General features: G+C 52.7%; 1 protein-coding gene across 1 annotated transcript in view; it reads right to left on the reverse strand.

Annotated features, from left to right (window-relative positions):
• Tgfbr3 (transforming growth factor beta receptor 3) overlaps positions 1-6,730 on the reverse strand; it is a 97,382-nt gene extending 90,652 nt beyond the window's left edge. The window contains exon 1 of the mRNA XM_055611603.1: positions 6,586-6,730. Within this exon, the coding sequence (XP_055467578.1) occupies positions 6,586-6,730 (145 nt within the window). The remainder of the gene's footprint in view (positions 1-6,585) is intronic.
• Positions 6,731-14,823: the final 8,093 nt, after the last annotated feature.

The raw sequence follows: 14,823 nt of genomic DNA on the forward strand, positions 1-14,823 counted from the left end.
CTCTTTGTCCTCTGTCTTGGTCCCCTCTCTTTGTCTTCTGTCTTGGTACTCTCTCTCGGTCTCCTCTTCATCACCTACTCTCTTCCTCTCTTGCTCCTCCCTCCTCTCTCTCCTTTCCTGGCCCAGCTCACTCTGCTGTTTGGTCCACTTCCTTCCGTGCTCTGGACTCTTCCAGATGCCTGTCTGTTCTCTCCTCCTGTCTACAGTAACACCCTCCTCGAGCACATCCTGCAGCCCCGTCCTCACCGTCTCCGTTCATGGTGGACGCCTTTCCCCTCTGGGCAAGGCAGAACCCCCTCTCCCACCCCAGGCTCACCCCTCCTTCTACCCAGCAGGAAAACCTGGACTGGAAGCCCAGGTTAGAAAGCTCTATTTGTCATACAGTCTCCACCAGGCCCATGGGTACACGCTGAGGAGGTGATGGGCAGTGCCCGTGGAAGCACCTGCAGCCAGTGCCCTGGGAATATCACTTGCAGAGCACAGCTTCCGTCCTGCAGGTACCCGCTTCGTAGCACAAACTCGAGAAGGGATGCCTGACTCAGGGCCAAGGAGATGGCCCGCTGGACTAGAACTTGGACCCACAGAGTCCACAGAAGTGGCAGCGGGTGTGTGGCAGCGCACTCCAATCCCAGCACACGGAAGGCCAAGACAGGAGATCCCGGAAGCAAGCTGGTAGCTAGACTAGCCCAACCGGAAGCTCTGGCTCACTGTACTGCCTTTCCATGTGACGGGGAAGCAGTACAGGAAAAGCCGCCACCCACCAGCCTCCATATACATTCATGAACATGCACACACACACATACATCCATGACATGCATATACACACATGCATTCATAGCATGCATATACACACATACATCCATGACACACATTTACACACACACGTTCATAACATGCATATATACACAAATACATTCATAACATGCATACACAAAGAAGCAATATGAACACTTAGAGATCAAGCTGCTTCTTTTCAACCAAATCAAGTCACCCTGACGGCAGCCCATGGAAGCTACAGGATCTATGCGAAAACACACACACACACACACACGCCCTGGTACCATATTCAGAAACATGACCATTGAAAAGGCAAGTGAAATCAAGACCTGCCATATTTCTGTCTTACCCAAAGAGCCAGTCAGATCACCGCGAGGCTGGAAACCTGTGCGTGCACCACAGTAAGCCATAATAACCCTGAAGACAGGGGTTGAGCCTGCTGTGCAACAGGACTAAGAGCACAGATCCTGGGGTTCTTGTCCTTCCTGCCCTACATTCTTATTATAAGCCGAGAAGAACCAAACAGTTAAGAAGTTTGTTCCCAGGCAGTGAGCGCATCTTCAAAGCCTCGCTCTCAACCTCTGCACGCAAAAAGCAATGCGTTTCCTTTCCCTGTTGACATGGAGTAGTGGAATCAGCCACCTCTGTGCAACATACTGCTGAACATAACGGCCGACTCACTTTACACGGAGGGCAGACGGGGCTGGTGCCCGGCGTGCCCTGCTCCCTGTCAGAGACAAGTGACGAGGCAATAGGGGTGGACTCTCATTAGCACAGTGCTACACACACACACACACACACACACACACACACACACACACACACACAGGACGAGGCGGGATGCTCGGAATGGAAGCTAGGGGCTTTCAGTGGGTTTTACACTTTCACTGTCCAACATATTCAATGCGTAAAACATTTATGACAGCATCATAACTAGAGAAACCACCAGCTCTCCTCCTTCTCCTGACTGTCACCGGCATTGTCCTTCCGCAGCCCCCAACCTTCTGTTTGTCCTGGTCCACTGTGCATACACACACACACACACACATGCACACGCACATGCACACACACACACACATCTTCTGTATGTAGCTATACTATTGCCTAGATTTCCAGAATTGAGGAAGAACACTCAGTTGTTGGTTTTTTTTCTGAGAATGCACACATTCTTGCTTAATACTTTCCATCCTAAGTCCACCCATTTTCCTGCAAATTTAATGGTTTCATTTTTCTTTAGAGCTGACTAGTATAAAATATATTTCAAATGTTCACTATCAATTCATCTGCTGATGCGCAACTAGGTTGATTCCAAGTCTTTGCTATGGTGAACAGCCATATGGTCTCTGGGCCTTGTTAACTTTAATATGTGACTTTTTATTTGCATTTTATAATAAAGTTTGTAACATTTTATAATAAAGTTTAAAATTTTTAAATTAAATAAAAGCCACAAAACATATACAGTTTTTCTTCATATTGTCTAGTTTACTTACTATTTTGCACACAAATGCTGTAAGTATAATAAAGAGTATGTTTTTTTCCCTAAGGCCCCCTAACACAGGAAATTTAGTAGCTAAAACTCCAAGTACAAGAACAGCTTAGAAAATTCAGCGTTAGGGCTAAGAGTAAAACTAACGGGACAGCACTTCCCTAAGGCTCTGGATTAAATCCTTACCCCCTCACCCCCAAAAAAAAATAAAGTGGAGAAACTCAAAGTTAGCCTGGAGTGGTGCGCACACTTATGTCAACACTTGTGGAGTTGGGACTGAAGATCAGGAGTTCAAGATCAGCCTCAACTACATGAAATGGAAGGAAGAGAAGGAGGGAAGAAGGAAGGGAGGGAGGGATGGAGAGGGAGAGGAAGAGAGGGAGGGAAGGAGGAAGAAAGAAAGGAGGGATGGAGGGAGAGGAGGGAGGGAGGGAGGGAGGGAGGGAGGGAGGGAGGAAGGAAGGAAGGGAAAGGAAGGAAGAGGGAAACACACATGCCCACACAGTGTCCCTCAGCAGCAGAGAACTTTGCAAATGCTGAGGTTTCCCTGGATGAATGAAGACAAAGAGTCCATCCCCTCAGAGTCTGCACACGGATACTAAACTTTCCCGTGTCCTTTTGCCCATTCCCACTGGCACCTTCAGAGCATCGGAGATGAGAACAGCAACGCCGTTGTCACTGTGCTGGTAGTGTGCCTGGGTCTCCTCGAAGTCCACAGAACTCCTTACATGGACTTGCATGTTTGTTCCTCACAACCACCCTGAGATACACAGTGTCCTGTTTTTCACGAGTTAATAAGAGTGGAAGCTGAATTAGATTAAGTCACTCAAAGTCACCAAGCTATGGAAGGAAATGACGAAGCCAAGGCCGGGAGCACGGTCGTGTGAGAGCAACGGATAAGGAAAGCTGCCTTCTAGGCTCCAAAACCAAAGCATGTCCCAGAGAAAACTGTCCAGTTAGTCCCTGGGCTGTGCCGGTGAGCCCTGACCCAAACATACGTCCTGACTTGGTGCACAGACAAAAACACCTAAGGAAGGGGACCCACATTTTCTTAACTCTCTGCTCAGGTCACAGCAACTGTCACCTTAACTTCACATGTATTTTCTACAATGTCAGGGAGTCTTTGCAAATTACACAAGAAAACGTTTAATGCCCTGGGAAATGGAACCTTGAACAGATTGACAGTTTCCACTGCATTTCTTCTGCACTGAAATGCTCTGATGGAGCTGTATGATCCCCACTTCCTGCTTCATCAGTAGGGACCGTGACCCCGGGCTCACGTGAGGTGTGTCAGGCAGCAGCGGGAAGCTGTTACCCTGCTGGCCTGATTTCACATCCAACTGACACCACGGGCACACTCCTGCCTCTGATAGGATTAGAACTCACTCTCTCCAGGAAATCCTCACTCAGAGGAAAGAAAGAGAGGATTTTTTTTTTTTTCTGAAGTTACATATAATTACAGATTTGTCTCCTGAGGTCTTTTCCTCTCTCCTCAGACCGGTTCCCTCTCCGTTCCAGCCTGAAGGACTGATTGGCTGTGGCACAAAAGGGTAGTGTTTCTTTCTTGTGCTAAGTGAAGAGTATGTTCACGTCGGAGATTTACAGTTAATTTTAATGCTATCATTTCAACACTGGATCCTAGGCCAAGCTCTGGTAGTTGACTAAGAGAAGCAGTTTCAATCGGGGTGGTGTGCACACCTATAAACAGGCACGTGGGAGACAGAGGCGGGCAGGTCACCACAAGTCGGAGGCCAGCCTGGTGCACACAGTGGGCTCAAGGCCAGGCGGACCTCAGCTAACCTGTCAGCAGCAGGCATCTTCCACCATGAGGAGGATGCTGCAATGAAGGCCAGACACTCAAGGTTGAATTTCAAAGCCGAATTAGACATTGCATGTAAGCGTCTCTGTAGACTCATGTGTCAGTGCCTGGGGCTCACAGGTGGGACCATTCAAGGAGCCTCTAGGAGCTTGAGAAGTCTGTCACAGGGTGAGCCCTGGGGGCTCTGATGGCCCCTTCGGCCAGGCCTGCGCTTCCCATCCTCCATGAACTGAAGGGACTCTTTCTAAACACACTTCTGCCAACATACAACCAAGAGCTGAGCCCCCCAAAGCTGGGAGCCATGACACCCCTTCCTCCCTAACCGTTCTCCAGGGCAGGGTCACCGTGGCCATCGCTGACCAGTTCTCCCCCCACCCGGGAAAGGACAGCCATTTGGGGTGCTTCGGAGAGAGAGGTGTCTAGAGACCTGCCGTGCCCACCTAGCTCACAGCCTTCCAGGCTCAAGGGAAAAGTCCCCAGGCCATCACATTTCCAACTAGCTCAGGACAGCCCAAGCTACAGTTGTGAGACTTACTTATCCTATCATTAGAAAGCAAAATCCTTTTTGCTAAATTGTGGCAAAAACACTCACTTTTAGACAGTACCTAACTGTCCAGAACCTGCTTGCTGAAAATTGACATGGAGAGGGTTTTTATTCAGTGTGTTCTATGTGGTGTAGCTGGGCAGCTCTGTGGCTAGGAATGGAGAAGAACTGCAGGGCAACATAAGAAAGAATGTCATGAGCCAGGAGGGTTTTGAAAAGTTAAGCGAAGGCTGAGGTTTCTTTTAACGGAGTATTAGAAAGATAATTTGTACAAGACAAAGAGTCTTAAAAAATGTCAACTTCCTACGAGAATTCTATACTGCCCTACGGGCATGAGTATTTCCAAGTGTGACTAGCTTGAGGCTAGTGCTGCCAGTGGCAATGTGAGGACACAGGCCGCTGGGTAGGTCACTTGCCATACACTGGGCCTAAGCTGGGCTCTGATGCCCACACAAGCGCTGGAAATGATGGCTTACACTTGCAATCCAGTTCTCAGGGAGGCAAGGAGCGAGAGAGATGAGGACTCCCCAGAGCTGACAGACCAGCCAGGCGGGCTCTGGGCCCAGGGAGGGACTCCCAGCCCAACAAAACAACAGCAACAAAGTGGACAGCTCACAAGTGTGCACTTCATAACACAAATGGCATCTTGCATGAAGAGAAACTTCTCGGGGCCCTGGATTGCACTGCTCTGCATTGTTGAAGATCTCTTTAATGTCCGGCCTAATGAAAGACACCTGGGCCTCAGGCCGCCTTCTGCATCCAATTTGCTATGATGCATTATTCTGGTTGAAAGACATGGAGAAATGTGGCCTCTCCCGGACACTGTTGTCCCGAGGTTCCAGGAGGCTTCCCCATGCCCACCAGGCCTGCCCCAGGCCTTCCGTGAGATGGCACGGCCTGCATGTACCCCTCCAGACTCTGCCTGCAACAACTCGAATACTGGCAAACAGTTTGTCTACTGAATGATCTGGTAATGGGAGGGGAGAGGTACAGACGCAGTTTGCTTTACATACTGTTACCCTTGGCTTTGAGTCCCGCAGCCCAGAGGCTGGCAGCTCAGCCGCACGAACCTGCGCCCACGTGCGCTTCCACACGGCATCTCGGAGCCACTGCTTTGAGTGGCTTCCTGCACACTGCCTTGAGTCACCTAATGAGCTCTGCATGCTCTGCTACATGAACATCCATTGTATTTTTCTAAGACCCTGAGTCATTTTAAGATGAAAAAATCGTAACGTTGTGAATAAGCAGCGAACTCAGGCGTGCAAAAGCTGCACTGAGCGAGTGACCAAGACCAACGTGGCCACATAATGAAGCCCAGCAGCAAAGCACGCTCCTGACCTGATGCCAGGAGGGGCGGTAGGCTCCATGGTCTTTCCCAGTAAAGCATCGTCCCAATGTGGCTGCAGGAGAGGACAAATCCCAACTAAGGCGCATGTGCCAGTCCTCCCTTAAGGGTCAAAGTCACGGAAAGACTGAACAAAACAAAGGCGACAGGGAAGCCAGTGTGGATCCGAACAACAACGAGAGAACATTTGGAAACACAAATAAACAAGCAAATATGAACAAAGCCCAATAAACTGAATACTTTTAGCCAGGGCCAGCGTGCACGCCTGCTCTCGGGTGGCAAAGGCAGGCGGATCTCTGAGTTCAAGGCCAGCCTGGTCTACAGAGTGAGTCTAGGACACCAGGGCTACACAGAGAAACCCTGTCTCAAAAAACCAAAACCAAAACCTGCCTGCTTTGTAAATACTAACAGAATGTTGATAATTCTGTGCCGAGATTGTTTTCATAGTTCTGATCATGGCTCGCCCTTTAGCTACCTCAGCTGTAGCTGAGGGTGACCTTGAACTCCCACCCTTCCCCTCTCCCTGCCCTTAGCACTCCCCTAAGACAGAAGTTAAAGTCCCCAAACCGAAGTCACTGAGGCTGAGCCAACCGAGCATATCATCCAGAAGTCACCCAGGCCGACTGTGCTATCAACCGGAAACTGGAAGTCCCGGAAGCCGATCATGCGCATCAGCCAGACACAGGAAGTCACGGCGGCCCTGCTCGGCCCGCCCCGCAGTGGTTCGGTTCCTCCGTGAACTGCGGGTGGCCCCGGCATCCACGCTGTTCTGGAGATGCAGTGACGGGATGCGTGTGTGGCACTGGGGCCCAGCACACCGCAGTTAGTGTGGAAGTTTTCACTGCCGTGGTCTTCTCCAAGTCCGGTCGGCTCTCCCTGACACTCCCCGTGGCATCAGCAGAAGCCCCGTTCTCTCATCACGGCGATGTGCTCCTCTCACCCGCTTCTTGATCCGCTTGGTGTTAAAATCCACTCTTGCTGGGCATGCTGGCACACACCTGAGCCTCACACTCAGCAGGCAAACCACATGGATCCCCGCGTGTCCCAGGCTAGCCTGGGCTACACACGTACTAAAAGGCCGGTGGCACACAGAGAAGCCCAAGCGCAGGCCAAGCGCACACACTGGCCTTTACAAAACCAAAAAACCCAAACTCATAACTTTCTTTTAAACGTTTTGGGGGCTCTGACTCCGGGCTCGCACGCCTTTCTGCCTGCTCGCGCAGCCCTGTCTGTCCCGGAGGCCACTGCGCTCAGATGCCAAGTGTGAACTGTAAACCCGGGCCTTCCGTCTCACACAAGTGTGTGGAAATGAACCAGTGTCTCCGCGTCTCCGCTCCCGCAGACATCAAGGTGCATACACCCACTCGCTCTCCACGACCTGAGTGAACTGAGTTAAAGCGTTCTGTTCGCGCTTACCGAGCACACTGAGCCTGGAGGCCCGAGTGGGTAAGCCCTGCTGCCCTGAGCGAGAGCTTTACAAATAGCTCGTTAGTGAGCAGACGCAGAGCGCGTTAACCCTCCGAATGTGTGAACGGCCTGACGGGAAACGGGCAGGACGGTGCTCCCGACGCGCTTGCCCACGCTCACCCCCAAGGTCTGGCGGTCTCTGGAAACCCTGTGTTGCCCTTTGTCCTTTAGAGTGCGGAGACAGTACTCACACGTGCCAGCTGCCGCTCACACCCACCCTCTCTGGGCTCTGGAGGGAACTGGTCCTGCCGCACACAAAGCGGAGGAGAGTGCACACCTCGCTAGTTTCTGCGCCTGAAGGACCCTTGCGACTCTGTTCTGATCTGTTTAATTTAATGTGCACGGGTGTGAGGGTCGCCTGGAGTCACGGGTGTGAGCCGCTGGGTGCTGGGAACTGAGCCCGGGTCCTCTGGGAGAGCAGCCAGCGCTAACCCGAGCCGTCCATCCAGCCTGACCCTTGAAATTCTCATTTCACTATCATCCAGGCCTGTGACAAAAGCACGTGCAGCCGCCGTGTGCCTGTCCCCAGCAGCGGGCGGGGACTCCGCCACAACATGGGCAAACATCCACGTCAGTGTGATGGCCAGAGATGGCATCCACCCAAAGAGCACGAACGTTCACACTTGTGTAAAAACAACACGGCGTGAGCATTTCCAACCAGAGCCCGAGAGGGAAGGAGGTAAGAAGGGAAAGCAGGACAGCGGGCGCACACTACCTGCAGAGGCCAGGCTCAGCAGGGCGAGCACTCGGAGCACAGGGAGGACGGGGGTCACTGCCATCTCTCCAGCCGCCGGGGCTCTTCCGATCGATGGCCAGGAGCAGCCTTGAAACGCTGGTGTGCAACTCCCGACTCGCCTACAGAAACAAACAGATCTCAGTGAGAAAACAGTGCTCAAGTGTCACCATCGAAGGGTTAAGCCCCGTGCAGACGGGGGACTGGTGAGGCTGAGGGGGCTCAGTGTGCAAGGATGCTCACTGCCTCGCCTGCTGAAGCCCACTCGGCGGAAGGCGAAAGCCTCCTTACACAGTTGTTCTCCAAGCACCGTGTGTGTGTGTGTGTGTGTGTGTGTGTGTGTCCACAACACAACATGACCAAAACGAGCCCTTAAAAAGTCTAACTAGGAGGGTAAAATGTGGACACTACGGGGCACACCTGTGGCCGGGCACGCAGGGGAAGACGTGGGACAGTCTCGAGTTTGAAGCCAGCCACTCAAAGCATAAATAATAAACAATCAAATAAAGATGGCAGGCATGTCGTTCCCTCCCACGCCTTCTTGCCTCAAGTGGAACATTTCTTTAAATAAAAATCCACCCATGGACTTACAGCCCAAGCCATTGTAGCTCGGCCCCAAGTGGAGCAGAGCAGTGAGCTGCCAACAGGAAGAGCCCTGGGCCAGAGGAGGGTGCCAGGCCCAGGAGGAAGCTCTGTCCTTTGCTTGCACACCCGCTCCTGAGCCCGTCCTCTGCTCATGTTGATTTCATCTTTCTAGCAGGATGGGTTAAAGGGCAAACTGCGGGCAGAGAGAAGCCCCGGCAAGCCTGTGCCTTGGAAGTGAGCAGGAGCCTCCCCAAAGCACGTGTGAGGGGCAGAGCTACCAGGCCCAGGCCGGTTGTTGTCAGCGAGCTCCGGACCCTGAGAGCACGCCGAGGGACGCCATCTAAACTCTGAGTGCCGCTTGTTCGCACTAATTATTCCCTCGGTGAGCACCACCATTCTGCAGGGCTCGCTCTACACCACCCAGGGCTGCAGAGGGGACAAAGAGTGCCAACCCCTGCCCGGGCTGAGCACACGCATGGCACACAGCTGTGTATTAGGTGGAGACACGCTAAGAGAGAGCAGAGAAGGGAGGAGGGTGTGAGTCTCCAGTCTGTCTCTTTGCCCTAAGGGCCTAGGACACAAGCGAGCTTCAGAGGAGCAGAGTGTCCCCAGAGGGCACTCCTGAAGGCAGGGCCGGCCCTGAGCACCTTTAGGATGCAGGCCTAGGCTCGCCCTCACCTGGGTGGGGCGGTGAGACCCGGCCTTGGCCACCCTGCCTAGACAGGAGCCAAGACTTTGCCACACTCCCTGCCCACCCCGACCACATGGCCCGCTGTGAGCAGGGCCCTCCAGAGCCGTGAGCACACAAGCCTCTTCTGTACAAGCCAGAGCGAGGACATGTTCTCAGGCTGCCAAGCCACGGCAGTGAAGCGTGATTTCAGGGGTGCGACTGAACACTGAACACGGGTAACAGATTGGAGGCACAAGTGAGCACGGGTAAGAGCTAGGGGACAGCTGGGAGTGGCAGGAAGAGCTGAAGCCCGGGAAGAGTGGAAACGGAAGTGCCAGTGCCGTGGAGCTGTTCATCACGTCTCCGTGAAGCTAACTCGGGAGAAGAGAGCCCAGCATGCCGTTGGTGCAGGTAGCAGGGCTGCTGGGGCCCTCTGCCCAGCAGGGAAGGCCTCAGCTTCCTCCACGGCCGTCTACAGAGGCTTCCAGGAACTAATCAGCTGAAGTGTTTGCACAAACGGGCCTTCTGTGATTGCACACAGAAACCTGACCTTGCTGGATACCAAGAAAATGAGTGTTTGGAGGGGCAAAAAGGAGGTGTCCTTCCAGCCCTGCAGGGCCTCCCACCCAGGAAACGCATACTTCCTTACCTCGCTTTTCCCTAAAGTGAAGAGAAAGTGGGCATTCCTGACCTCATCTGAATGACTGGGACAGTCTGACGCTGCTTTGGAATAAAAACAAAGTTTGCCCGCCTAACACTCCTCACAGTTCCGCTCCCAGACTGGAAAAAGTTTTCATGTTTGTTCTTTTTTTTTTTTTTTTAATAGAGAAGAAAGGGATGCTCCCCACAATTTTTATTTTTAATGTTTTAATTTTACGTGCATTGTTGTTTTGCCTGCATGTACGTCTGTGTGAGGGCGTCAGATCCTCTGGAGCTGGAGTTACAGACAGGTGTGAGCTGCCGTGTGGGTGCTGGGAATTGAACCCGGTCCTCTGGAAGAGCAGCCAGTGCTCTTAACCCCTGAGCCCATCTCTCCAGCCCCTAATTTTTCTTTTTTGTTTGGGAGATTTTTTTTTTTTTTTATGGGCTCATGTAGCCTAGGCTGGCTCTCACACACTATGGAGTGTAAGCTGCTCTGGAACCCCTGACCCTGCTGCCTCTGCCTCCCACACCTGGAGTTACAGGTATGTGCCGCCGTGCTAGGCGGAAACTTCAGCATACAGCAACTGCTGACATAAACACCAGTGCTAACACACACTAACACACACACACACACACACACACACACACACACACACACGTACACTAATTCAGCAGAGCAGTAGGATAGCTAGGGGCTGTTTCCAGGGCTCCACCCCATCTTCCCTTCTCAAGTTCCATCTCCTCATCTCACAGGTAGTTGTTAGCTGTGTAAGTCTCCACCTTTGGCCTGAGAAACTGATGGGACGCTGTAACTGAGGTCCAGGCGGGCAGCCTCGGGCGGAGCCTTACACGCACACCTTGGCTGAGAGCGCGGGAGAGCCAAAATGGTCCCCAACAGGCAGCGTGCTGAGTCTCAGGTGAGGATTCTGAGGATTCAGTAAGTGGAGGTGTCCAATTACCAGCAGGTGTGTGCTTTCAGAGGCTGCAAAGACCAGAGTCCAGGGCCGGGAGCCCAGGAGCGGGCGGGCCCTCTCGGCCCTGCCTCCCACGCTGTGGTGGCCCACTCGGCTGTGCTGGTTCACTTCAGCCCGACTTGAACAGATTAGCGACAGTCTGTGCTTTCAGCAGACGCTTCCAGGAGGCACCGCTGTCACTTCACACTGAGACAGGGAAACCAGAGGACTTCTGCCGGGCTGCTGCTTGCCCTGCCACAGACAACTCACGGACCTCACGGATGCTCCTGAAGGGGTAACTGTTGGTGTCTGGCTTGTAGTGCCCCCCCCATACAAAGGCCCTGGGCTCAAACCATCACCTCAGAGTAATGATGATAGCAACGTTGGCAGTTTCCTAACGGAGGCGCTTCTCACAGCTCTGACCGGCCACCACCCTACGGCAGTGAAAGATTATTTTTAAGTCAGAGACCTCTTAAAAGGTGAACCGAACCAGTTCTGTGTAAGGAAATAAAGGACTGACTGAAATAGCTGTTAAAATCATTATTGAATGATTATTATTAAATCATTTATGAAATAAGGGCTCGGTGGAAAGGCTGCCTCTGTTAACCGATAAATCTGACCATCACGGTTTTCCATCCAGTAGCAATGAAAAGGCGGAAAACACGGGATTTACAATGACTTATGAAGGGTTGGCATGATGGTCCCAGTGAAAAGCACTGCCCGCCTCGGAGAACCCAGTTCTCAGCACCCACATGGTGGCTCACGAATGTCTGTAACCCCAGTTCCAGGGGATCCACAGCCTCTTTGAGCCACTGAGGGGAGCCCGAAGGAACACACATGCATATGTGGAAGCAAACGCACATACGCACACACGCATACACACATGAACACACACGGGGATGTAAATGACTTATCGAGAACAGGGATGATAACTCAAAACAACAAAATCACAGTTGGTCCCACAGCAACTGCCTCACTCGCCTGCCTCTAAATTCTACCTGTTCTGTCCTTAGGTTTAAAATATGAAACCAGAGCCTTCCATAGAGTCACGAGCCTGGCTCTGAGGACCACTCAGGCACTAACAGAAGCTAGATGTGACCATGACCTCTCCCTAAGCTTCTAGGCAAGCTGATTTTGGTGAGTTGAATCTGTATGCAAAAGGAAAAGATTAATTCCTTTAAGTTTTTAAAAAAAGGGACAATAGTTTTGCCAATTCTTCAATGCCTCCTGTGAGAAGGCCATGGCGTCCTCGACCCTGTGACCCCAGGCCATCAGACAGAGGCCACACTGATTTACTGAGCTCCAAAGCCCGGAACCACAGATTAGAGAGCAGGGCGCTGATAAACATTTGTGAAATAAGTCAACTAGATCAAAGAATGGAAGACTGAAGCAGATCCTGAATAAACGCCAGTTTGTGATGTCAAATACGAGCTGCGATTTAGAAAGAAATGGTTCCATGTTAAGGTGATTTAAAATGGGACCCACTTGATCCTAACAGTCAATATAAAGGAAAGTTAAATCTTCCAATACAAGATACACAAGAAGCAGAACTTGCTGACAAAACTGCAAAAACAGAAAACCTTTAATAAAACAATTAAATGCAGTTTGGCCGATTTGCAAGCACGCTACTTCTTAAGTATTTTATAAGCACATTTGCAGACAAGACTGCCCAAACAACCCCCCCCCCCCGCACTCACATGTAATGAGACTGTGAACTACTGACATTCGGGGTGAGCGTCCCTGCTCCAAAATTCTAACATCCCAAATGCTCCAAATTCCATAACTTTGTCAGCACAAACATGACACAAGTGGAAAATTCCACACTGATGTCGAGTAACTAGCTGAACCAGCAGAGACACTAGAAACACTGCAGGAAACAGCCTTTATGTTGCCAGGTAAATACAGCACAAATCATGTTCAAATACCCTCCCACGAGCTCACTACGTGGGTACGGATATTCCGAAGCCTGAAGAAATCCAGAGCCCTTCTACCCACAAGCATTTTATTTTTTTGACAGAGGATTTCCCTGTGTAGCCTTGGCTGTCCTAAAACTGGCTCTGTGGGCAGGCTGGCCTCGAACTCACAGAGATCCGCCTGCCCCTGCCTCCTGAGTGCTGGGATTATGGGGGTGCACCACTGCAGGCTGCCCCCCCAAAGCGTTTTTGATGAGGGAACCAACTTGAACTGAAGCATACATGCCTGACGAGTGTGCGGCTCTATAAGGGACGTGGGACAGTGAGCTCTGCCTTGTACTGGGAGACTGATGAAACACGGTGACAACAGCACTAAATTCCTCAGCCTCCGGGAGGAGATCAGTTCTGAGGCCTTACACACGAGACAAGGAGCCGTACAAAAGAATTCACCAAAATAATCACCGGTTCTCCAAAATAACCTCAAATGTTGTTCACATAACAGGAAAGTTCATATACATGCCTCTCAAGAAGACCATCTGGAAGACAGAGAGACCCTCCCAGTCTTATTTAAGGGTCTAACCAGTAACCAAGGTTCTAGACACTCAACGTTCAGGCCCTGAAATCAAGGTCACCCCACTTCTAGCCAGTTGAAATTAAACGCAGTTCTCCACAGAAAACTCAGAAAGCCACTTGGTTGTTTTGCTAGATGAAGGGACAACTTTCCAGCCTCAAAGACGCTCTGCAGAGGACAGCGCCAACATGCTGCGCCCCCTGCTGGCCAACGCCAGAAACGACAGTTTCCAGGGAAGCGTGAGGTGCTGGGCTTCAAAACCCACGGACGACTATCAGGGATGACCCTGTCAATCAGGGATGACTATCAGGGATGACCCTGCCAATCAGGGATGACTATCAGGGATAACTATCAGGGGTGACCCTATCAATCAGGGAAGACTATCAGGGATGGCTCTATCAATCAGGGAAGACTATCAGGGATGACTCTATCAATCAGGGAAGACTATGAGGAATGACTATCAGGGATGATTCTATCAGTCAGGGAAGACTACCAGGGATGACTCTGTCCGGGAAGACTATCAATCAGGGATGGCTATCGTTTGTTAACTACACATCTGGGCCAGCGGTTAAGCAGAGCTGCTGCGGGGTGGCCGGATTCCCTCACAACAGGGACGTTCAGAGTGGACAGCCTCGCCAAAACTGAAGAGTGTGCGGAGGCCCCGAGCCGCTCGACAACCAAGACCTGAAGCCAAGAGACAGAGCTGCGTCCTCCGGCTGACACGACTGACACACCGGCCGACAGCACGCCTGCCGGCCCCGGGGGAGAACCGCTGCCCGCCCTCCCTCCCTCGGGCCGCCTCCCGGGGACACCGAGCGAGGCCGCCCGGCCAGCCCGCTGGACTAACAGAGTGAAGACTCATTCCAATTAGCAGGAGCCGAGCTCCCGCCACGCTCGCGATCGCCTAAGGGATCCCAGCGCGCCCGTCTGCGCGTCCAGGGATGCTCAGCCGGGCCGGGTCAGGAGCGACAGCAAGCTGCTCGCGACCGCGGACAAGCGCCCGGCCTCCGGCGTGTGGTCTGCGGACCGGGTCCACGACCACCAGCGGCCGCCGTGGGCGTGGGTGGCGCGGACGTCCCGCTGTCGCCGGCTTGCCCCAGCGGAGGGCTCAGAGGCGCACGCGGCCCCGAGCTGTCCCCGCGGCGCGGGTCCCCGCCCGTCCCTCCAGCTCGGTGTCACTCGCGCCATCCCGACCCACGCGCTCCCCTGTCACCGCGGGGCGCGGCATGCGGCGCCGACACCTGTCCGGGGCGTGCGCACCCCGCAGCCGGGGCCCCAGGGCCCGGGGCGAGCGTCCTCGCCGCCGCCGGTGCCGCCG

The sequence above is a fragment of the Psammomys obesus genome, unplaced genomic scaffold (genome assembly GCF_907164565.1).
Source record: "Psammomys obesus unplaced genomic scaffold, mPsaObe1.curated_primary_1811, whole genome shotgun sequence".
In the NCBI taxonomy this organism is placed as follows: Eukaryota; Metazoa; Chordata; class Mammalia; order Rodentia; family Muridae; genus Psammomys; species Psammomys obesus.